The sequence below is a fragment of the Lytechinus pictus genome, chromosome 6 (assembly GCF_037042905.1).
Source record: "Lytechinus pictus isolate F3 Inbred chromosome 6, Lp3.0, whole genome shotgun sequence".
In the NCBI taxonomy this organism is placed as follows: Eukaryota; Metazoa; Echinodermata; class Echinoidea; order Temnopleuroida; family Toxopneustidae; genus Lytechinus; species Lytechinus pictus.
The window spans coordinates 7,553,258-7,579,259 of NC_087250.1; the positions used below are offsets into that span (position 1 = coordinate 7,553,258).

Genomic DNA, 26,002 nt, shown 5'->3' on the forward strand with positions numbered 1-26,002 from the left:
AACCATCCATAGCAATCACCCCTTACGATACATGTAGGTATTAGGTTTGATGCTCATCATCTGCATTGTGACATATCTTGATGAATGAATGCATCACAATTTTTTTTTTACATTTTTCGGAGCTACTACTACCTTACTACTGCCTAAATCTGCTATATTGAATAAGCTTTACCATGGCAGTGAATGAAGAATTTCCAAGGCTCTATTTTTTTTTTTTTGCAGGGCTCTTTTAAGCATTTCAGAAGCGAAATCACCCAGAGTCCCTGGCCGTACTCTGAACTCGGGTTTAAATCAAACCTTCATTTAAAGTTGCGGTTTAACTACAAAGAGCCAATTGGGGCACAAATCCCTAACAGTACACATCCAATTTATAACTCATATGAAACCCAAATTATTAATAATTGTCTGGGAATGATAACTGAATTATTTTGAAGTATTTTTCCTCACTATGAAAGCAAAAGGAAACAAAACAGTAAACATAAGAAATATACAATATAAAAAGAAATTCTGAACTTTTGGCTCCCCATAATTTTAACAAAGAGTTAGACCGTAGTCTAAGTTAAACCTGTCTTCAGAATGCGGGCCCAGGTGTCATTTGGTTCACTGGATTGGACGTACATACCCTATAGAATAGCCAAGTGGAGAATCACCATGGGCCTGTTTGCATAAAACTTTTTACCTGAGAAAACTCTGGTAAAAACTGAAAACTAAGGTTAGTCTGATTTCTGCTATTGACTTTAACACAGGGCAAAAACTCTGGTAAAAACAACCTGAGTTTTCTCAGGTAAAAAGTATTATGCAACGGGCCCCATATATATCTTAAATATAAGAGTATGATAGAGTAGATTTTTATAATTGAAATAAATAAACTTATTTGCTACATAAGTGGATATTATGGCAAGGCAGTTTTGTTTTTTGTTTTAAACATACACTACACACCAGTGTGTACAAAAGACTTTGCATAACAGTGACATACATGTACATGTACTATGGAAAAAAAATTACATCCTGTACAAATGGCCCTGAGATACACAATACTACTTTAAAAAATAATAAATAATAAGGATTGGATTCAACTATCTATGCTCTTTCTTTATTTTGACTGATAATTTATCTAGAAAGATGGTGCCATAGAAAAGGCTATTATCATTATTGTGCATTTTAACTCTTTGCCTGCTTTGTTCGACTAGAGTCACATACAGGGGGCTGCCAACTTCGACTCAAGTCATTCACAATACACACAGAGTGTATTAAGTCCATACACACATACACAATAGTAATGGTGTATGGCATTGTACTGTGTACACACAAAGCTTTTCTTTACAATAAACCAATCAAAAGCTACTGTGAGCTGTATTAGCATAGTGTAATGTGGCACAGGAATGATTCTGTCCATGGTGGGCAACGAGTTAATGAAAATTATAAGAAACATCACTGTTGCCAATTTGAAGAGAATCAAGTGATTTCCTCTCCGTAACAAAATGGGGTTTCTTATTTTGGAATGTAAATAAAATCACAACACAATGCTTCAGACACTGCATCCATTGCAAATCACTGCAAAAAAACTTCAATTTCAGTGAAAAACAAGTAAAATGCCATCTGCTCATATTCCCCTTCTTTCTAGAGGAAAGGACATAACCTACAGCCCCCCCCCCAAAAAAAAAAAAAAAAAAAAAAAAATCATTCCTGTGAAAAACAAAAATAAAATGTCATCTGATCATATTCCACTTCTTTGAAAATAAAACACTTTCTACCGCAACCCCCCCCCCACCATTCCCCTAAAATAAATAAAGGTTTTTAAAAATCATTAATAAGGACAGGGATTGATTACATAATCATTTTCATAGCATATACCCCAATGGTACTTGATAAAACCTGAAACAACAAAAAAATAAATGAATAACACAATTCCTCCAAAAGAACTGAAGAATATATAAGAATGCAGAAATCAATAAACAACCAATAATATAAATGTATGTGGAGTTATCTGGCAGTTCTTGTTCCTCTAGCTAATTCAAAATCTGAAATGAAAGCTGCCTCCCTCCCTCTCTCTTCTCTTTTTCGTAGAAAATGTCACTTTTCACACTGCTTTCTTTTGATACTGTAAAGCAAAAATAGTTGACGCTTTATTCTGCTCTTTCAAAAGAAACAACACTTTTATGACTTGCAATCTTTCAGGGTTCCCACAGAAATTTGAAAACAGAATTCCATGACTTTTCCATGACTAAATTGCTGCTTTCCATGACGTCCCAGTGGGTATGTAGAATTTGGGATGTCACAAACTGGGAAAAATGGAAATCATGAACACCAATTATAATAGCAGAGTATGATCACAGAGTATGAGAGTTGCGCGACACGACAAACTGGAAAGCTGCCATAGCCAAGAGGTGAATGAAATTCCATGACTTTTCACAAATTTACCAAATTCCCCGACTTTCCATGACCAAAAAATTTTCCAGGATTTTCCGTGACTGTGGGAACCCTGTTTTTCTTTGGACAAATCCACTCTGCTCTTACAAAAGAAATGCAACTCTTTTTTTACTTGCTTGTTATGCAAAAAAGTTGACAAATAACTTCTGCTCTTTCAAAAGAATTACATTTGTTACTTGCGTGCGACCTTTTGCTATCATTCATCAGAACAGTTATTCCCTTAGAGGGTGATTCTCCTCCGCTTCACTTTGCCAGCATCGCTCTCATCCATCGACGTCTGCTCCTGCTCCGCTTCCTCTTCTTCCTTGCCTGGCGTGGTTGCCGTGGCGACATTCGTCCTCTTGGTGTAGAAGAGAATGTAGGCCTGGCACGCCGTCACGTCCTCGACCGAACATAGCTCCAGTCTCGCGTCGTTACAGTGAACCCAGAAACCTACAGAGGAAGCCAATTCAAGTTTCATTAAATTTATCCGAGTAGCATATACATGTACACCAGGGCCCCTGTCTTACAAAGAGTTGCGATTGATCCAATCAACCACAACTATGGACGGCCAGCAACGTCAACATCTATTATGCACATTTATTCAAAATAATTTCTAACTATGAGGTATATTCATACGTTCATTGTTTTCTTTAAAATTCAGTGTCGACCTCTTTGCTTTCAAAGGACAAAGAGCAAATTTCCTTAAGATAAAGTATGACATTGATGGATTTCCATATACTTGTGATTGATCGGATCAATCATAACTCTTTGTAAGACCAGGGCCCAGGTAGTCTGGGTACAAACCCTATAAGAAATCATTAATTCAGTCGTCATGGGTTAAAAATCTGTGTCGCTTTGCCCTAAAATAGCTATTTTATGAGGTAATGCCTTTGAACATAATATAATAAATCGGATGAATTGTATATCTGTACCATGTACCATGTTTGTATTATAAAAGTTTAATTGTTCTATTAATGAGATTTTATTTCTGTTTCTTCTTTATATTTACCTCCTTCTTGGTTCCATGAATACGCCGTGTAGTGACCAGATCCAAAACTACGTATCAAGGAATAAAAGATAGAAAATAGGATTATCATCACCATCGTCAACATCCCTAACATCAATATCACCATCATCATCCCTGACATCATCATCTTAATCATATCATCATCCTCACCATCATCATCTTCATTATCATCACCATCATCTCATCACCATCATCATCATCATATCATATTCATAATCATCATCATCATAATCACAATCATCATTATCATCATCATCAACATCATCATCTAATCAACATCATCATCTCATCACCATCATCATCCCCTTCAACATCACCATCATCATATTCATAATCATCATCATAATCACAATCATCATCATCTTGAACATCACCATCATCATCATCATAATCATCATCATCACCATCATCATAAACATCATCTTCACTATCACCATCATCATCATCACCATCATCATCAAAATCACCACTTCCACCACCATCATCGTAATCATCACCACCACCACCATCATCATCATCACCATCACCACCACCACCATCACCCTCATCATCATCATAATCTCTACCTACCCTCTACCGTGATGTATAATTAGTGATGTCAGATCATACATATAATCCTCTGTCGTCACGATCTTCTTTGGGTTGGGATCTACCAGACAGAACTGTCTCATGTTCAGCTCTTGATCAAACTTCACCGGAACGTGGATCTTCTCTCTGTGATTTCTCCCCGACCACCTAAACAAAATGAGATTCAGGTTTAAATTGTGATGCATTGTGGCTGGTTTCATGCAGACCGTCTACAGGACCCCGTCTTACAAAGAGTTACGATTGATCCGATCAATCTCAATCTCTTATATGGAAATCCATCCATGTCATAATTATTTCTTCAAGAAATTTGCTCAATGTCCTTTCAAAACAAAGAGAAGCATACTGAATCGTCAAGGAAACAGGGAATGTATGAATACACATCATATCTAAAAAATATTTCGAACAAACATGTATTTAAATGTTGACGTCGCTGGCCGTCCATAGTTGTGGTTGATTGGATCAATCGTAACTCTATGGAAATCCATCAGTGTCTTTGCACAATGTCCTTTGTAAACAAAGAGATGCACAGTGAAGTCTTAACAAAACAATGTATGCATGAATATACATCATAGTTAGAAAATATTTTGATCAAACATGCATAATAGATGTTGTCGTTGCTGGCCGTCCATAGTTGTGATTGATTGGATCAATCGCAACTCTTTGTAAGACGGGGCCCAGGAGTGAAGACAGACAGTCAACCTGCCCAGAAACGTCAAGTCTTCTTTCTTGCTCCAAATCTACAACTGGACTCGCCGACTCAAAATTATTTAATGAAAAATGATGAAAATCCATAATTTATTGCTCGAAATAGACATGAAATGAAATACTCCGAAAATTTGCGTTGCCCAATTGATCGTGGGCCTGGAAGCCGCCGTGCAGCGCCAGATCGACGAGGCTATATCCCTTTAATCGTTGAACGCCAAACAGGGTAGCAGCAACTCCCATCTTTTGACGTCTTTTGGTCTGACGCGGCCGGGGTTTGAACCCCCGACCTCCCGGTTGTGAGACGGACGCTCTACCAACTGAGCCAACACACCAGCCTCATCTCCTCCCTCCAATTTGGTGGATTCACAATATGGTGCGCCATCTATCCGTTGCAGCGGACAGGCAGAAATTTGCAATGCATCATGGGAAATAGTCGATATCTGTTGCTCTTGCTCGTACTAAACTGAATGCATGCATGCGATTATTCAGCGCTGGCCAACGTGGCACGACTGGATATGCTGCTTACTAGGGGGCAGGAGGTAGGAGAGAAATTTGCCCGCATATTTCTTTGCAAAATTCAGACAGTTTTTGGTGAATTCTTGCCATATGTTTTTCATATTTGAAGCACTAGCACTGTGCGCTGCCTGCGCCTGTGCGCGATGTCAACCCCAAAGTTAGAAATTTTGCCTATTCGCGGCAATGGTTAGATGGCGCACCATATTGTAAATCCACTGAATTCAAGCCAGCTTACTCTCAACTACTCCAGCCTCTCATCTCTTAAACTACTCCAGCCTCTCATCTCTTTCTTGTTTACAGTCCTTTTTAGGACTACACTCCACTCTGAAAAGAACACCCTATTTCTAACCTCCACTTTCTCACCCATGCATTTCACCTTTACCTCTATCCACTTTTCTTAGTCTTTTCCAAGACTTTCCACATGGTGTAGCATTAAACAACTTCTGCCGTAAGCCAGTTTATTGACAAGTAATCTCTTGGTAGCTTCCGTCTGTAACTCACCTAAGATGGAGTCTTAGTACATGAGGTAGTTTTATAACAAGAAGTCTCTTACTAGCTTCAGTCTTAGTACAAAATATAATTTAGTCACAAGGTAGTTCATTGTCTTCGTAGCTTCCGTCTGTAACTCACCTAAATCTCTTAAGATGGAGTCTTAGTACATGAGGTAGTTTGGTGACTAGTAATCTCTTCGTGGCTTCCGTCTGTATGACTGGCTTTCCGGACGCCTCTCTTCTCTTGCTATTACACTCCTCGCACTGGTAGACTGGTCCATCCAGGTGTTCTATCTCGGTGAACTTGGATAGCATCTCGGTCAGGTGGCACGTGTCCTCGGATATGTTGCTCCGGTTGGAGCTGAACTGATACCTGGAGTAACATCAAACCAAACTTGACTTTAAACTTGAGGACTGACTGAACACTGACCTCTACGACCTTTGACCTTGTGACCCCAGATCAGATCTGTCAATTCCGTACCCATATATGCGCTAAATTTGAAGTTAATCACTCAGAGGTTTAATCGAGTTATCACAAAAAATAGATGTTTTCATGTATTTATGACCTTCACCGTCGTGACGCCAACTTTAAATGTATCATTGTCATTCCTAAAAACTTTCATGACGCAACTTAGAGTTGATCTGTGGAAATAGTTCCTTACTTTTCTCAATAAAAAAACAGGTCAGACGGACAGACAAATGATTAAAAAACAAACACTTATGGTGGCCGAAGGCATGAAAGTAAAAGAACAGAAAAAGAAATAGGATGAGAAAAGAGGGGGAAAACGAGAAAAAGGGATGGAAGAAAATTCACAATTATGGGATTTACCTTTCAGGAAACTCTAGTGACAGGTCCCAGAACGGTTCGTAGGTGTTGGATTTCGACCGACATTTCAGACACATCACCTGAGAAACTAACCACCCTTCAAAGATCTTTGGGACAATCTCCTCTGACGTCATGGAGACACCGTTGCCTAGCGACAGCGAGAGGGGCGTGGCTAGGTTCTGGAGCTCGGAGTGAATCTTGTCCATGAACTCACTGCGATAGTAAAAGTCAAATTAAGATATCAGGGTTGTATTTTTTAAAAAAATTTTTTTTTACTTCTATAACACTTTTTTTGGGGTTAACCCTAATACTCCTGGGGTATTTCAAAGCTTGTTATTACTGAGAAGGGGTCGTTATGCCCCCCCCCCTCAAGATCTCGGCCATGGGTCGCCTGATTGCCTCAAAATTTTGCACGAGGGTCAAAAATTATGTAGTCCACAAAGTTGTATAGCTAAATTTACGAAAGTCCTTTTATTTTTTATATTAATCAATTTAGGCTTATTTATACAAGAAATCATAGATTTTGGTATTTTTCACTAAATAAAGCCTCAGAAATAGCAATCTTTGGTCCAAATGTGTTTCATACCTCCCTCATCAATACCTGAAAAAAATGATAGGTTGTGGTAATTATTTCTTATGTATTGCCCCCCCCCCCCCTAGGTATTAGGGTTAATGTATTTTCTTACTATTTTCAAAACATCTAGAATCAACTTAAATGAAACAAAACATTTTTTGCCCCCAGAATGCTCAAAGGAGCCCTGGAATTTTTTTTTTTTTTAATCCCATTCATGTCAATGTTAACGCTTATCCAATATTGCAGATTTAGGCAATTGGTTGTGAAAAATGCGGTTCCGTGACACATGCTCCGGCGACAATTGCTCTACTGTTAATTCCACACACCAATAGAACAACTCTCTTCAACCCAGGTGGGTGTTTCATAAAGCTGTTCGTAAGATACGAATGACTTTACGCACAACTGGTAACCCTTTCTCATGCCAAGTGATATATCCTTATGTAATTGAGTTCGGACCCAAGATGTTCCAGTAGTTTGTAAACTTGTGCGTAGCTTTACGAACAGCTTTATGAAACACCCACCTGGATCTACATCTATAAACACTATACCCTACCCTTAACCAAACATAAAACCCTATTGCAACCCTAATCCTACACCTTAAGGCCACCGCACACCTTACGACCCGACTGGTCAACGACTGGCTTGCGACTGAGTGAGGGAGATGAATCGCAAGGTAGTCATAGGCCTCGACACCGCACACTTTGCAATCCGATCTGCGACTCACGCATGCGCTTTTTTGCCATATCATCTGAGAAAGTGCACTTACTACTGCGTATGCGCGTTGTTTATCATATACGCGTCGTGCAACTCTACTGTCTGATTGGCTGGAAGTTGGATTGAGCTTGCGATCCAGTCATAAGGATTCGACATGTCAAATCCTTCCGATTTTCCTTGCGACTTGTCTCTGACCGGTCTGCTACGCTCAAGCTGACAAGAGCTGTGACGTCACATCTCCCTCACTCAGTCGCAAGCCAGTCGCCGACCAGTCGGGTCGTAAGGTGTGCGGTGGCCTCTAGACAAAATAAAGACTGGAGCAATAGTCATAGAAGCAAGTGTCATGTCACCTTGAAAAATAGCCCCCAAAAGTAAAATTTAAGATTTTGCCTGACGCAGAGTACTTGAAATCGCCGTACTTACCAGAGAAATTCCTGAGCGTCTTGTTGTGCGTAACCGCGGAACGAGGGTATAAGCCTCCAGACTGAACTGAGGAAACCATGAGGGGATACGATAGCCCACTTGCCGGACCACATGACCCTCAGGAGCATGTGAAGCTCATGACATAGTGGACTGAGGGGAAAAAGAATGTTACACAAATAAATTAATAAACACAAGGGCCTGTATTCTGAAGTCAGGTTTAACTTAGACCATGGTCTAAGTCTGTGCTAAAATTGTGGGGAGCCAACAATTAAAAGATTCTGTTTATATCGTATCTTTGTTATGTTTACTATTTTGATTCCTTTTGCTTTCATGATAAAGAAAAATACTTCAGTTGTCATTCCCAGATAACTATGAATGATTTGAGTGTCAAATGAGTTAATTAATTGGATGTGTACTGTTAAGGATTTGAGCTCCAATTTGCTCTCCATAGTTAAACCACAACTTTAAACCAGGGTTTAATTGAAACCAGTGTTCAGAATATGGGCCATAGTCTTTAAAAGACAAGTCCACCCCAACAAAAAATTGATTTGATTAAAAAGAGAAAAATCAAACAAGCATAACACTGAAAATTTCATCAAAATCGGATGTAAAATATGAAAGTTATGACATTTTAAAGTTTCGCTTAATTTCACAAAACAATTATATGCACATCTTGGTTGGTAAGCAAGTGAGGAGACTGATGATGTCATCCACTCACTATTTCTTTTGTATTTTATTATATGAAATATGAAATAATCTAATTTTCTCCTCATTGTCAAGTGAGTCAGTGATCAATTCCTCCCTGAACATGTGATGTTAGCATTGCTATTATATGATTCAGTCAAGTCGGTCCCTATTGTCACGAAACCAAGCTGAAGTATATTCTCGCCTTGACGCAAAGAAATACCCGTGACTAAAAGCTTGCGAGAAGAAGTTGATTTTATTACAGGTTCAAGACTTCAAGATGAATCTTCAACACACATGTATATATATTTCAACACAAGCGCAATAAAATACCAGCTCTGAGACATACGTCTCCCTCTCTTTCGTAGCTATACTATCTTCTGACTAAAAGTCACTTTCCTTCCACTACTTATAACGTACCGTTACATAAATGTAACCCACTGTTACATAAAAATATATAAAGGAATATATAGAGAATTCTCTACCCTATGTTTCTCCTTGTCTGAAATTACATAAACTACTCTAGCCAATCAAGGCTCAGGACTGACTTATATAAGTTATAATATTCCTTAGCTTCGGGTGGAGATAAAGGGATACATAGAGAAACTACTTGGAACCAATCATCTCACACTACCACCTTACATAAGCATTTGGAGGTGCCTTTAAAGAAATACATAACGAAACTTCTTTGGACCAATCACATCATAGGAGTCCCTTACATAAGTTAAGTTGTTCCTTGTCTGGAGATGGATACAAAGAGTTACAAAGAATAACCACTTTTGGCCAATGATACTATAGGGCTATCTTGCATAAGTGTCTGGAAATGAACTAAAGTTTTGTAAAGAGAAACTCTTTCTGACCAATGGCAGTTTAGTACTTTCTTACATAAACTGTGTTTTTCCAGACAGGGGTAATGAATGTTTATCCCTCCCTTGACGTATCAAGGACAAGAACGTAAATTCTGGCATGTGAAATGGGTTACTGTATATACTATTAGGACTTTCACATGCATACTTTAATCTTGTGAGGACTACTTCGTCACAGACATCCCCCTCCTTCAGATAATGAAAACGGGATGGGATGAACATGAACTATTTTCTTTTCATTTGTCCTGTTTTCATTTTCTTTAACTTAACTCCTACCAAATAACCAGTGCAATAATTATTCAAATCTAATGTCATAAAATCAGTATCCACTGACTATTTTGTTAAACATATATACCATTTCAACTGTACAAACATCACAAATTATGAATATCCTCCATATCTAATTTCCAAATTAACTGTCAAAGTCAAACAACATATTGAACAATGGTAAATGTCAATAATTGAATACTGGTGGAAATATATTTACAGTTCTTGAGTTCCAGTTTATATTTTGATATTTTAAGAGTTCATCCGGTCTCCGGGTTCTAGGATATGTCATGTCCTCCAAAGCTGAATCATGCGTTCCAATTAATAATTATAACAGTTCAAATAGGGTACTTTAAAGTGAGCTCTTGGATTTAGGCAAGGCAGGTTTTATTATTTGTCAATCGTACTACGACTTAATCTGAAACCATCATGGTGATTTTACGGAAAATCTTACAATAGGTTAGAACACACTATCATACAATACAAAAATACAAATTTACAAATATTTACACTAAACTTAATGGCCTGCTGTCCATGATTTTACATGCGAGATAGGCCATCAGCATTACCATTCTTTGCTCCACTCCTGTGCTCAATTTTCATTGGATAGGCTTGGAGTGCTAGACTCCATCTCATTAGCCTAGCATTATCATTTTTCATTTGCTGTAGCCATCTAAGTGGATTGTGATCAGTTTGAACCACAAACTGTCTACCAAAAAGGTATGGTTGGAATTTGCGTACACTCCACACTATCGCCATGCACTCTTTTTCCACAATGGCATATTTAACTTCTCTTGGTAGAAGTTTTCTACTGATGTATGCAATGGGATGATCTTCGCCTTCATCATTTTTCTGACTCAAGACTGCCCCAATGCCACGGTCAGATGCATCTACTTGGACAATGAATTCCTTATCAAAATCTGGGTTCCTGAGCACAGGAGCTTGTGTCAATGCTAGCTTTAGTGTCTGAAATGCCTGTGTGCATTTATCATTCCATTTTACTAGTCTTGGTTCAGATTTCTTTGTAAGATCTGTGAGAGGGGTTGCCACCTTACTATAATTAGGAATGAATTTCCTATAATATCCAGTAAGCCCTAGAAATGCCCTAACATCTGTCTTTGTGACTGGCTGTGCAGAATTCACCACAGCTTCTATCTTAGCTGGTTCTGGTCTTACACTGCCCCCTCCCAAAACAAATCCCAAGTACAACACTTCTTGTCGTGCAAATTTGCATTTGCTGGGCTTTACTGTCAGACCAGCATCTCTCAACCTATCTAGTACTTCTCGTAGATGTGTCAGATGCTCCTCCCATGTTTTACTAAATACAATGATATCATCAATGTACGCAGTAGCATAATCACTGGCGCCGCGCAATACCCTATCAATCAATCGCTGGAAAGTGGCGGGCGCGCCTTGCATTCCAAATGGCATCACATGAAATTGGTAAAGACCAAACGGTGTGATGAATGCAGACTTTTTGCTAGCTTCAGCAGTTAGAGGGACCTGCCAATACCCCTTTGTCAAGTCCATGGTGGTTATGTACTTAGCCTGTCCTAATTGATCAATAATCTCTTCTATATTAGGCATTGGATATGCATCGAATTCGGTTACTTCATTAAGCTTACGATAATCAACGCATAATCTCAGTGCTCCATCCTTCTTTTTCACAATCACTAGTGGACTCGCATAAGGTGAATCTGACTCTGTGATAATTCCTGCCTCCAACATTTCCTTAAGTTCATCCTTAACTTTATTCTTGATTGTGTGGGGGATGCGATACGCCTTTTGTCTAATTGGTCTGTCAGTACTAGTCTTCAGATCATGCTCTGTAACGTCAGTCCTCCCTGGTCTTTCACTCAGTATGTCTGAATACTCATCTAGTATGACCGACAATTGTTCGGACTGTTCAGCAGCCAGGTGGTCAGGTATTTCTACCTCGCTTGGATTGGGGTCATAAGTCAGTGGTTCGACAAAGGTTTCCAAATCTTCATCTTCTTCACTATCAACTATGTCTGCGAACAAGACTAAGTCCTGTCTGTCCCTCCATGGTCTCAGCATGTTTACATGGAAGACCCTGTGTTTCTTTCTTTTGTCCCCCATTTCTACTGCATAGTTTACATCACTTATTTTCTGTATCACCCGATAGGGGCCCTGCCATTTTGCTATCAACTTATTGTTAGAAGTTGGAAGCAACACTAGTACTTGTTGATCTACCTCTATCTCTTGTACTCGCGCTTTCCTGTCATACCATACTTTCTGTCTGGTTTGAGCTTCAGATAGATTTATTTGAGCTGCTTTTGTCATTTCCCCTAGCCTTTCTCTCATATCTAACACATATGAAACAATACCTTCATTTCCAGGTATCTCTCCCGTCCATGTTTCTCGTACTACATCAAGGGGACCCCTAACTCTGTGCCCATATAGTAACTCAAAGGGGGAGAATCCTGTTGATTCTTGTGGGACTTCCCGGTATGCAAAAAGCATGAAGGGGATGAGGTCATCCCATGTTGCATCCCTCTCTAGACAGTATGGTTTTAACATATTCTTGAGGGAGGCATTGAATCTTTCAACTAGTCCATTTGCCTGGGGATGGTAAGGGCTTGTCCTCATTTGCTTAATTCCGAGACTAGCACACAGTTGTTTCATCAAGTGGGACATGAAATTAGCTCCCTGATCAGAGAGAATCTCCTCTGGAATCCCAACCCTACTGAATATCTTTACCAACTCATCTGCTACTTTTTCAGCCTCGATTGAAGAGAGAGGGACAGCTTCGGGGTATCTCGTTGAATAATCGCACACCACTAAGATGAATCTATTTCCCTTTTTGGTTCGAGGAAGGGGGCCAACTATATCCATAGCTACCTTGCGGAATGGGGGCCCAATTACTGGTACAGATACAAGTTTAGCTTTCCCTCGTTTTGATTGCCCTACACATTTCTGACATGGCCCACATGTTTTGCAATATTCCGCTACATCTTGGAATAATCCTGGCCAGTAGAAATTTTGCAACAGCCTCTGTTGTGTTTTCTTTACCCCTAAGTGTCCACCCGTTAAGTTGTCATGGGCTATTTCCAGAAGTTTCATCCTAAACTTTCTTGGGACAACTACTTGCCTATGGACTTCCTCCTCGTTTGTATTTCTACTTGCCCACTTTCGCATTAGGACCCCATCACTAATATAGAAACAATTTCTACTCTGCTCTGTTTCTTCCTCATCTACTGTTTTCTCCCATGTAGATTTTAGGGATTCATCCTCCTGTTGAGCTTCAATGAGTTTACTCCTTTCTACGTCTAGACAGTTAATCTGTGAACTTGGAAAAGGGAGATCTTTGTCTACTATGTTTTCTTCCCTTTCACTACCCTCACCAGAATCTATCTCTCCACCCTTTTCATCCCTTTTGTTACCTTGCCCCTTCTCATTGTTAGCCTCCTCTTTCTCAAACAAATTGGTAGTCTTTGTTCCTAACTTGTTAATTTCTTCCTCCTGTTTAGCTGCCTTTGCGCTTTCTTCTCTAGTCTTACTACGAGTTACGACTAAACTCGCAGCCTGATTAGTTGCCTGAGGGATGACCAATTCTACATCATCAACCAGCTCATTACCCAGTATTAGGTCAACTGGTAGGACATCTAGTAATCCTACTTTAACCCATCCAGCTATACCATAGGGCTTGCTAATGAGATATACTCTGGCAACGGAAACCACTGTTCCAGCCAGAAGTCCCTTTATCTCAAGTGTTTCCCCAGGTATGACCAGATTGGGATCCACCAAATCCGTCCGAGCTAATGAGTGTGTGCAGCCGCAATCTCTCAGCAACTCTATTTCCCTGCCTCCTAACATAGCCTTACTCATGTAATTTGTTAACCCACTATGGGTTTCCCGTTCTACTGTCCGAGTCCTACACAGATATGTTCTCTGATTTTTCTCATTTCTTTCTCGCGAATCACTGGGCTTGTTAGGACAATTTACAGCAATGTGACCTAATTTGTCACATTTGTAACATCTTTGGGGCCTATTATTACCTTGGGTATATCTCTTGTTTTGATTGGCCCTATCTCCTCTCCCATTACTAGAATATTGGGACCGATCCTCCCTTCCACCAATTTGCTGGGAAACTCCCACATTTCTCATTGGGCTATAACCCCCTGGTTTTCCCCCTCCTGACTTAGTCTTTCGACTAGTCATATATTGATCAGCGAGCCTGGCCATCTCTTCTAGAGTATCTGGTTCGTGGTCCAATAACCATACCTTTAGATCATAGGGGACCTTTGTGAGCATCTGCTCTTTAAGGATCTCTTGTTTTAGCCTATTTAGATCCCAGGCGGCATTTGCACCCTCTAGCCACCTACTAAACAAGTCGGTCAACTGTACTGAGTATTCTAAGTACGTCTCGTCCCTCTTAACGTAGTGATCCCTAAATTTTGCCCTGTATGCCTCGGCAGTGAGGTCATACCTTCTCAAAATTGCCTCCTTCACTATATTATAATTACCTACGTAATCAGGGGATACCCTGGTGTATGCCTCTCTTGCCTTACCTGAGAGTAGTGGGACCAATTGACATGCCCAAATTTCCTCTGGCCACTGATATAATTTAGCCAAATTTTCAAATGTACGAAGAAAAACATCAATATCTTCCCCTTCGACAAATTTGGGTAGCGTTGGCTTGACCCCCATATGTTGCGCATTTCCTCTTTCGCGCTGCCCCTGCAAATTTAGCGCTTCTATCGTCTTTGCTTGCATTTCCATCATCATTTTCATCATCATTATTGTTTCATTGCCTTGGTTTTGAGGTACGCTACCTCGGGAATCTTCATCCCCATTAGTCTCACTAGGCTTAGCTGCACTAGTATCATTGTCTTCAATATTGAGAGGGTTAGAATCTGACACATCTTCACTTAGTGCCCTTACTAATCCATCCTTATTCAAACCTTCAAATGGCAACCCCCGTTCTTCACACATTTCTCTTAATCTTTTAACCTTTAGCTGCGCTAAATTAGATACATCACTCATCATTGTAATCTAAATGAAATAATCACCATGTAATATTTCAAATAATCATCTAATAATATCTTTATAATGCCTAACTCTGCCTTGCTCACTGTCTTACTAAGAGCTCACTTACCCTTTCTTCCAGTGTCCTGAATTGGCCTTGACTCTTTTGGACTGGAAACTCCGTCTTGATCTGTCCAGCAACCGTCTGCCCTCAGTCAGCCTTTTTACGAGCCTCTCAATCTGTCATCTGTCCTCAGTCTGCAACAGTTAGTCTTGCTTCCACTCCCAGTTGTGCCTTCTCATCCAGGTCTGCTTTCTCCGGGAGCCCTTTAACTGCTACTTGTTAGCTTACTGCTCTCATTTGTTGAATAGCACCAGACAACCAAGTTCTCATTCCAGACCTTCGTAAATCTGTTAACTCTGCTAAAGCGTCTTTGAATAGGCTTTGCAAATAACTGTAGTATAAGCCTGTTGGATGCTGCACTGAATCGAAGCTTTTCAGTTTGCTGAACTAATTATCTTGGCTGCCGATTTTTACCAGTTCGTAGTATCGAATTCCTGTGAGCAATTCTCGTTCTCACAATCTTTGTTTCTAATTACTCGCCGTCACCGAACGTTGGCCTACCAGATCCGTTAGCTATTGGCACTGCCTTTTAATCAGTCTTTTCGACGAAACTGTTCTGTGGGAAATTTTTCGATCCCACCGCTGCCACCAAATGTCACGAAACCAAGCTGAAGTATATTCTCGCCTTGACGCAAAGAAATACCCGTGACTAAAAGCTTGCGAGAAGAAGTTGATTTTATTACAGGTTCAAGACTTCAAGATGAATCTTCAACACACATGTATATATATTTCAACACAAGCGCAATAAAATACCAGCTCTGAGACATACGTCTCCCTCTCTTTCGTAGCTATACTATCTTCTGACTAAAAGTCACTTTCCTTCCACTACTTATAACGTACCGTTACATAAATGTAACCCACTGTTACATAAAAATATATAAAGGAATATATAGAGAATTCTCTACCCTATGTTTCTCCTTGTCTGAAATTACATAAACTACTCTAGCCAATCAAGGCTCAGGACTGACTTATATAAGTTATAATATTCCTTAGCTTCGGGTGGAGATAAAGGGATACATAGAGAAACTACTTGGAACCAATCATCTCACACTACCACCTTACATAAGCATTTGGAGGTGCCTTTAAAGAAATACATAACGAAACTTCTTTGGACCAATCACATCATAGGAGTCCCTTACATAAGTTAAGTTGTTCCTTGTCTGGAGATGGATACAAAGAGTTACAAAGAATAACCACTTTTGGCCAATGATACTATAGGGCTATCTTGCATAAGTGTCTGGAAATGAACTAAAGTTTTGTAAAGAGAAACTCTTTCTGACCAATGGCAGTTTAGTACTTTCTTACATAAACTGTGTTTTTCCAGACAGGGGTAATGAATGTTTATCCCTCCCTTGACGTATCAAGGACAAGAACGTAAATTCTGGCATGTGAAATGGGTTACTGTATATACTATTAGGACTTTCACATGCATACTTTAATCTTGTGAGGACTACTTCGTCACACCTATGGTCTGATCTGTAATAAATTGAATACAGTCCGACCTCTCTTATCCGGCCACGTTGGGACCAGCACCAATCCGGATAAGGGATTTATCCGGATCTGGGAGACCCAATATTAAATACACACAGCTGCTGCCTACCCAACATTAGTGGCGGTAGCTACACGTTATCTATTGTAGTGGGCGTACAGACAGTATTCACTGCTGTGTCAGTGCAATTTATAGGCGGTATTTTTACGGAAATGAAATCGATCGATGGCCAAAACTGTTGGATAATTTACCTGCTAAAATGATAGAGGTATAAATCGAGCATACGTCAAAAGAAAGAGAATGACTCGATGCAAATATAGCTTATCAGAGATAGTTCACAGAGCAATGTACTTTTCAAAGATATTACAAAGTTTCACAAATTTCTATTTGTGCATACTGCAAATCCTGTTGGCTACAGATATGTAAGGATATTAAATATTCAGTCTAGCCAAAATCAAAACACTGAAATGTGCGTTCGACTCTGCAAATGTAAATGTGTAATCAAATTGTATTTAATGGAACTTGTAAATTTCATGTAATTCCGCCTTTGGGCTGACATGCATTGGTTTTTTAATAAATATCATTTTACTACTTGACTACATGAACAACTACTTTTAGTTACTAGTTATTGGTGACCTTTAAGTGTCTTTGCACTTTGAAGGGTCAACAGTACTGTCATCTATTGATTCAACCCATGAATCTACTTACTAGTTATTGGTGACCTTTCGAGGGTCTTTGCACTTTGAGGGGTCAACAGTACTATCATCTGATCCTCCATTCAGCCCTCCTCCACCCGGTCCTCTGTTCCTTTGCTGGCGCTGGACGCGACTTGAACTGGACTCTCCGCTCCGGGGCGTCTCCGTCAGCTGAGATCAAGAAAATAGGGTCGGGAGGTCAGAGTTCAAAATATAAAACTTCTTGTAAAAGATGCCAAAAATCTCCCTATTTACAGACCTTTCTTACGAAAAAGAAAACTTGTATTTCTCTCACCTTGAAACATTCAACTGTCGTCTGTCTCATGTACTCATGCGTTCTTTTCCGGCTCTCTGATGAGGATGAACTTTGACCTTTGCCCTCTGACTTGGTATGAGGTCGAAGGTCAATCTCTACTTTGAGGAAGCAGTCCCGAAACCGTAGAAGATGACTGCGGAAACATTAAGAATAATTCACACCCTTTAAAATTATGACAACTATATGAGACCTCCCAGCTGAAAACCAAAAATGAATCAGCTAAAAATCAAATTAGAGTAGATTTTAAGCTTTAAGATGCTATAAAACTTGCAAAAATTCATCTACTATTCTTGTATCACGATTCAGTAGATGATTAAGAGTAGAATTAATAACGAGAGGATATTTGCTGCTGAAGAATGAGATGTGTGCAACATTTACTCTTTTCTACGTCATCAATTATTTTCATCAAGAAATTGCTTTTTCCCCATTTCTGGCTGAAATTTCAGGACTTCATTTTCTAACAGAAGCAGAGCTGCCAACAAGAACAAGATTATTTCAATACTTTCAAAGCTGAAAATAAGTATTTTTGTGAGAAAATCAGTATTTTCGAAGTAATGCAATAGGACAACACATAAAACTGAAACTCTAGAAATCAGTATTTGGCATGAAACTATCAGTATTCTTCTCAAATTTCAGTTCTTTTTTACTGAAAATCAGTACTACTTGGCAACTCTGCAGAAGGTTGAGGGGTTACACTTTCAGGTATTCTTGTCATGCAGTTTATAGTAGGCTTTATTAAAACCATCTTATAAACTGCGCGGCAAGCCTTGGCAGCTTTGCTGAAGGTTGAGTTGTTACACTTTCAGATATTCTTGTCATGCAGTTTATAGTGGGCTTCATTAAAACCCTTTATAAACTGCATAGCAAGATTCTCTGTAAACAGCTTATTGATAATTCTGAAGTTTATGAAAAAAAAATTATAAATAAAAATTATCTTACAGATAGAAGGAACAGGACAGGAATTTATTTTTCATTGAGAAGGTAATTATGACAAAATATGCCAGAATTCAAGTGATATAAAACTTTTTCTTTCTGCGTGTAAGATTTGCTGGCAGCATAACCTTCATGTAATCTTTTGCTTGTCAGATTTTTGGCCAAGAATATGCTGACCCACTAATTCATCAACCCATTCATTTAGTGTTTTCATTGACACTTGTTAAGGTTCCTAATTCAACACTTTAACACTCAAGTTCATGTAACACAAGATAACATTCTTACCTTAATACTCGAACACCAAAATACATATAACACTTATCAAGGTTCTTACCTTATAAACACTCAAACACTACAATTCATGTACCAGGAGTTAAGTTACTTAACACTCTGAACACTACAACTCATGTAACAGGTGTCAAGGATCTTCACTCGAACACTGAAATGTACATAACACATGTTAAGGTTATTACCTCAACACTTGAAGAATAGAGTTCATGTAACACGTGTTACCCAGATTCCTCAGTCCAGTAACACCCGGCGTTAACACCGTCCACTTCCTCTTAATCGGTGTTACAACCTTCTGTACCCGCTTCGCCACCTTCGGATGCGAGCTACCACTGGCATTAGTCTTTGTTTCAATTCTACTAGGGTCTTTGAATGATATCTCATTATCCCCTGAGTTCTCTTGACGTTTTGGCGCGGGGGCGCTCTTGGCCGGCGTCTTGTGCCCCGTGACTTTGTCGCCGTGGACGAGGCGTTTCCAGGCGAGGAATGTTGTCGAAAGCAGCATGAATCGTCGGTGTATGAGGGCGGTATGACCCTTGTCTCGCATAACAAAGTTGTCATCTCGCCTGTAAAAAAGAAGAAAGAATTTCAGCTATAAGGTTATGTTCAGTCTTGGGGATTGATGCAGTTTTCTGCCAAGATCGACCCCTCTAACACAAACTTGGCAATTAATCTTAGGGCTGATATCTATGCCTGATTACATTTATCATCTGCAATCAAATCACTTTACAATCAATCACTAAATTTTGTGTCGAGAGCCCCTGGCAAGATATAATATCCCTTAATTTGAAAGCAATAAAGACACTTCACTTTTAATAAAATCTTAATGCTATCCAGTTGTATTTCTTTTGTACATGTTGATTATCTCTCCCAGATATCTCTATCTCCATCACCGCTGCCCAAGGTCCCCCCCCTATCTCTTTCTCTCTCTGTCTTTTTTCATTTCTCTGTTCCTCTCTCACCCTTCTCTCTCTCTCTCTCTTGTTATCTCTCTTCTTACTGAAAACTAAGTGGACTTGACTCCATAGATAGAAATCCTAAAACCTCTCTATATTCCTCCCTCTTTCTACATGTACTTTTTTAATACTGAAAAATATGTTTTAGCCGACCCCATGCCATAGACAGAACCATTTACATTTTCTCTCTCTTCCCATCTCTTCTTTCTTTCTTACTCTCCCTCTCTCCCTCCACTTACCCATGACTATGTTTAAGTTGACTGGAATCCACCGATAAGGCTCTTAAAAACCTTCTCCTTCCACCTCTCGATGCGTTTTCTTCAAACGTCTGTTTCGTGATTACGTCAAGCGTGTCACGCAAGAACTTCAGATCTCCTGTCACGTTGTCATTCAGGATGTAGTCATCGCACTCATAACTATAAGAAAAATTTACAGATACATCGTTATTGCTCATAAATGGGACTACAAGTAACTACAACACATCAATACAGGCACAGCATCTTTGCTTATAAATGGGGCTACACATAACTGTAACTTAGAAAGACAACATTTTTGCATGTAAGTGGGACTACATATAACTATAGCTCATACCCTGTGATACATTATTGTCATCAAAGGGAGCTACATACCCTTATGAAACATAAATACCGTATGGGCACTAGTATTCAACCCGGCATAATTCAAAGATTTGGACAAAGTCCCCCAAATATTTAGAAATAGGGAATTTATCTTAATTTCATACCTTTGTTATTTCCAGTGTAATCTGTTGTCGGTATTTTCTTTATCAATCTGTCGACTGTATGCGCGGAGGATCGAATTATGCGGCGATGGCCTTTTGCACTGAAATGCACTAGTATTCAACCTAGTGATGATAGATGGCTAATTTCAAAATGGTTTAGATTGCTAAATTAGATCTAGATTTATGTAAGTCTCTGGCTTTGATTAATTCCCTGTTTGTTCTCATCTCAATTGGTCTAGTCCATAGTCGGATGGGACAAGGGCAGATTGAAAGACAGGGCCATCTTTCATCGCTAGGTTGAATACTAGTGCCGACGGATTGAATACTAGTGCCAAAAACCATCGCCGTATAATTCGATCGCCCGCGCACACAGTCGATGGGTTGAAGAAAAAAATAACGGAAAAAAAATAACCAGCATTTGCTCTTGGAAATAAGACGGGTCTGAAATTCAGGTAAATTCTATATTTCTATATATTTGAGGAAACTCTCCAAACGGGTTGAATACTAGTGCCCTTACGGTACCCTTTATAAAGTGGCACAGTATGCAATTATAGCACATACATGGAATTGCACAACATTATTGCTTTTGGATGGGACTACTATTACTTAAAAGGTAGTGATGAATAATGATTGATGATCACAACGGTGAAGACGGATGATTAATGATAATTGATTATTGATGACGATGATGATGATGATGGTGGTGACGACTACAATGATTGGAAAACTGATCTTGATATTGTTACCTGTGATGATATGGATAATGATAATGAAAATCAAAGTGATGGTGATAGTGATTATGATGGTGGTGGTGGGAATAATGATCACAATGATGATTATGATGGAGGGTAAATGGCAACAATGGTGAAAATATGAGCATCAGTATAAATTCAAGGATAACTGTGTGAAGAGTTCAAACACCCAAGTTTTACAGAAATTTTCCTTACCAATAGACGTATCTCTCATTGACCTCAATGGCTAGCGGATGATTGCTTTCCTTGAAGTGCCTCAGAGCGTGTTCCTCGTTGTAACGGCCACATGCAACGTTGGTACAACTCAGACAAGCCTAAAAACAAGACATACAATCAATATCAGAAGGACAGGCTACATATTTCTGTGTTCAACAATGAAAAAAATAAACAATTTCAAGGAATTCACAATTCACAGAAAACACAATTTAAGGCAACATCTGAATTATGAAAAAAAAATGAAAATTTTGAAAATAAAAGCAAAATCTACATCTAACAAAACTTTGCATCAGTTGAAAACCTGCTGATCAAATCTATTTGCACTGTTTAGCATGTGTTTGCCAAGTTTATAGACTTACCTGTACTGCAGTATGTGTAACAGTGCTGAACAGTATTTTGGAATCAAGGATTCAATTGAAGATACAATTAGATTGCAAAGTTGGTAACTTTCAATTATGCAACTGGGTCCCGGTGGGTGTTTCATAAGGCTGTTTGCGTAATGTTATTGATCAATAAGCAGTAGTGTGCATCCTCTTTGCATGATCTGACCAATGCGGAAGAATGCCTATTATACCGTAAGCATCAAGCCATTTAAGTACGACTTTAAGTCATACTTAAATCTTTTTGAATCGCCCCCCCCCAGCGCATGCCAAGACTTACCCAGACACTCTCTGTAGTCCCACATACTGAACAATGCCACTCTGAGGGGTCCAGGATAGAATGCGTTTGACCGACGCAAAGCTTCCCGACATGGCGGCAGTGATCCATGACTGACCAGTATCAGTCAACTAAACCAAACTCTCTCAAGAAATAATTGTCCTCCGCTTTACACGGCTACACCATCATGACTTGCGATGTAGTTTCTATAATCGGTTGCGTTGCTACTGGTGTTGTTATTGATCTTTTGCTGTAACAGTGTTGAAACAGTGCTCAAACTGTCATTGTCTGTAAGTGTATCATCAGCATTTTCGATCTTGAAACATATTACAGAAAAAAGCAGTCAAGTTGCTGGTTTATCCTTCAATTAGCAATAACAGCTCGTTGATCCAAAGCGCAGATTTGACAATGTTCTGCCACAGTTGATAAGGATAATTGTGATTCTCTCATCATCAACATTCTACTGTCAAGAATGGCACCATAAATTATGATATTCAAGTTGATTATCTGAAAAAAGGAATTGTTTCTCAAATGAACCCAGATCAATACTTGTAAGCCTAAATGCTCATTCACAGATTAATTGTATAGCTGACCGGAAAAAAAACATCTTCCTTACTCTATAGATAAACCTAACAAGAAAAGAAGTTCCCACGTGAGATATAGTCTTCAGATGTAAGACTTAAATATGATGAAGTATTTCCGGGAATGATCTAGCTCATTCACAACATCAGATGCTGAAGTTATTCCAAGTTCTTCAAAGTCTTTGGGTCTTGCATGATGTAGACTAGCAGAATCTTGACGAAGGTCGTTCAGATGCTGTGTAGAAATAAGAAACATTTGGAAAAAGATTACATTTAATAGGCAAACAAAAGATGTTTTTAATCAATGTCATAACATTGAAGTCAAATTTAATCATAAAATTTTCAATCATAAAAGGGGGAGTAAATTAGAACTATCATTGGGTAACATGGGTTGTCTTGTATTTTAATAATTTTGAAGTTTTTTTGTTTTGTTTTTCGCGCCTTGGGCACTCTGCAGTGGATTTGGCACATTACAAATCCCATTTATTATTATCATTTATCATCATCATTATTATTATCATTATTTGGGGATTCTAATTCTATAGCCTTGAAGGGGATCCTACATAAACTGGATTCCAAAAGAAACTGATCAAAGTTTACAAGAGCACTGCACAAATTCAAGCCAGTCACAATAAACAATATTTTGACAATTTTGGTTCAATCACAGAGAGGCTATGCCCCCCCCCCCCCATCAATTGGTTTCAAAATCAAAAGTCACAAAATGGCAAAAGAAAAACCAATGAACATGAGATGGGCTTAAACAAATTTCCCAGTTTATTACACAATCCTACAAGGCCAGGTTTTAATGATTGGCTCAATTACAAAGAAATTTCAAGAAATAAACATCAAAATTTTAAATGACTGGAACAATCATATGACAGCCACACACAATCCCATCAGGGGATAATCTAAACACGATAAATGTCTGTGTGTATCTCACTCAGCAACTCACAGAAAACACTGTCATGAGACCGTGTTCAGATTATCCCCCGCTTACCGGGACATCCCCCGGGGTTCTGTGTTTGTGTGTATGGGATTGTTCCAGTCATCCTGTTCCAACATCTTTGTCGCATTGCCAATTGGAGGATCTCCATTGCATTAGTGATCACAATATTCAAATTTTCATATTGATTGTCGATTTTTCTCAAACTTTCTTTGATCTTATTCTTTGATTTTTCTGTTTCCACACAAGCTAATTTGTCCAAGGGTTTCGTTCCCCTAAAATTGAAAGAAATAGATCCTCATCATCCTCCTAACGTTAGAGGTCTAGTATACAGTAGATCTAACTAAGTCAGACTTAAAAATTCATTCTCGGTTACCCAACTTACATTCTCTCATTTAACTTTAATAAGCTCTCACGTCACACATCATAAGTTACCTAGACCAAAATCTTCGGTCTCTGTTATATTGGTTGTTCCGCTGAAATCTGTTGGGTCCACTCACCAATTACAGAGACCGAAGTTCTCGATCTGTACAGGGATTCAATGGCCATATGTTTATAAGTTCAGAGAAACAAGGGAATTGGGAGTTGCGCGACAGTCGAAGTAAGTCACTTTTTTTTCATTTTAAGTTTATTTTTCCTCTGTTTTGGTGCATTTCAGGCCAAAACGGAATAATAATCGTTATTTTGGCCCAGCGTTCTTTTTATGTATTTTTATGAAATAAAGACAAAAATTGATGAGCCCCGTCAGGGGGATTTTGCATTGTTAACCCCCAAATGGCGGCTGCACGATCTCGAGCCGTATGTGTACGAGGAGAAATAAAAAATTTAAAAAAATGTTTTAAAAAACTCCTCGAAACAGACGGCTGCCAGCTGTCTAAACTATGTTACCTTGTTCATTGAATGAGTGACGTCACATCACGACTCACTTCCACCTCACCAACATGAAATTGAAAATGACGGCCAAAACGACAATGCATAGACATGATGTACTACGACAATGGCAGCATAAATTACAAAATAGTCTCATACAATCACACTGCATGCACTGACTCATATCATATGCCAGGCAGTGCCAGTCGCGTTGGCGTTGCAGCTGGCTGTGGTTGAACTTAAGACAGTCAACGACGCACTGGCTGCAGTGCAAGTCAGAGCCAAAATTAAAAGCAAACGCCTGGCAAGGACATTGCAGCCCCTAAATTTTTCTTCTACATCAATTCAAAAAATAAAAAAGCAAGATTTTACAGTGATCTATTACTGATATTAAAAACATTATCATTCCATCAAAAATTCAGTCAGAATTGACATTATTAATCATGTTGATTAGGACATTAATTAAGCCCACTTTGTTTAGTTGATCCCTGTATGCAGTATTCAGTCCCACATACCCTCATTTGGAACGTCAACAACATTAAAACTTCAAATTCAATTCTACGCTAAAGTGATACCATAATATTGACGACATACCATCATTATCATATGAATTTATATCCTTCACGGAAATCTTATCAAATGGCATGATAGAATAAGAGCTAACAATTGTACTCACCAACTTTTATTTCTCGGTTTTACCCTCATATCGCACGACCGAACAACCGCCATATTAGTACGTTGTTAAAGGTTGGGTTAGCCATTAAGTGTAGTGTTGCGATTGGAACGGATTGGAACGCCGTAATTCATGCATGCAGCGCAGAGAGCGCGCAGAAGAACGCTCATTAAAGAAAACACGAGCCAAGGTAGAGCATTTGTGGCAAGTGTTTCTATCCCAGGATGCATCAGCCGAGATCGATTTCGCTTATTGACAGAGGGATCACCTTGAAAGTTTGACGAGAGCAATAAATGTAATAGCGATCGTCAAGATCAAACAAAAGAGGGCTAAATTTACTTTCGTTTTGTCGTTCTGAAACGGCGATGCAGCGCAGTTGAGGGACACCATAGAGATGTATACTAACTACATCTCTATGAGGGACACATACTAGCATACCGTTTTAGATAAGGGGGTGTGGCGGCGCCGGTGGCGGCGACAGCTACCCAAAGTGAAAAATATATTATATGAGTGGTGTACGTGCATATTAATTATATAAGATAATTTTTTGATGGGGACAAGAGGGAGCAAATGTTTTAAAAGGAGTATATAAGAGAACAAAAATGACTGACATTAAAATACAAACAAATCTATTCAGCTGGATTTCTACATAGAATTTAGAAATGTTTTGTTTCTCTATTTCCTTTCT

At 39.1% G+C, this 26,002-nt stretch overlaps 1 protein-coding gene across 2 annotated transcripts; it reads right to left on the reverse strand.

Annotated features, from left to right (window-relative positions):
• Nucleotides 1–180: 180 nt before the first annotated feature.
• Nucleotides 181–25,701, reverse strand: LOC129263869 (ubiquitin carboxyl-terminal hydrolase 44-like). Of its 2 annotated transcripts, none has more exons than XM_064100805.1 (13): nt 25,318–25,701; nt 22,251–23,063; nt 21,570–21,688; nt 20,123–20,299; nt 19,113–19,493; nt 17,686–17,839; nt 17,404–17,561; nt 8,277–8,426; nt 6,569–6,778; nt 5,879–6,112; nt 4,010–4,174; nt 3,422–3,468; nt 181–2,862 (listed from the first exon to the last, which is right to left on the reverse strand). In XM_064100805.1, exons 2-13 carry the CDS (start codon nt 22,356–22,358, stop codon nt 2,651–2,653), a joined length of 2,115 nt encoding a protein of 704 aa, XP_063956875.1. In that variant the 5' UTR covers nt 22,359–23,063; nt 25,318–25,701; the 3' UTR covers nt 181–2,650. The 2 variants fall into 2 exon arrangements, with proteins under 2 accessions (XP_063956875.1, XP_063956876.1); XM_064100806.1 differs by lacking the exon at nt 25,318–25,701 and adding an exon at nt 24,660–24,911.
• Between the last annotated feature and the right edge of the window lie 301 nt (nt 25,702–26,002).

Coding starts and splice junctions, on each gene's coding strand:
- LOC129263869 (XM_064100805.1), bottom strand. CDS start 22,358: ATGGATCACTGCCGCCATGTCGGGAAGCTTTGCGTCGGTCAAACGCAT. Junction 20,300..21,569: donor AATGAGAGATACGTCTATTG/GTAAGGAAAATT, acceptor TTTTTCTTATAG/TTATGAGTGCGATGACTACA. Junction 6,779..8,276: donor GACGCTCAGGAATTTCTCTG/GTAAGTACGGCG, acceptor TTACTATCGCAG/TGAGTTCATGGACAAGATTC.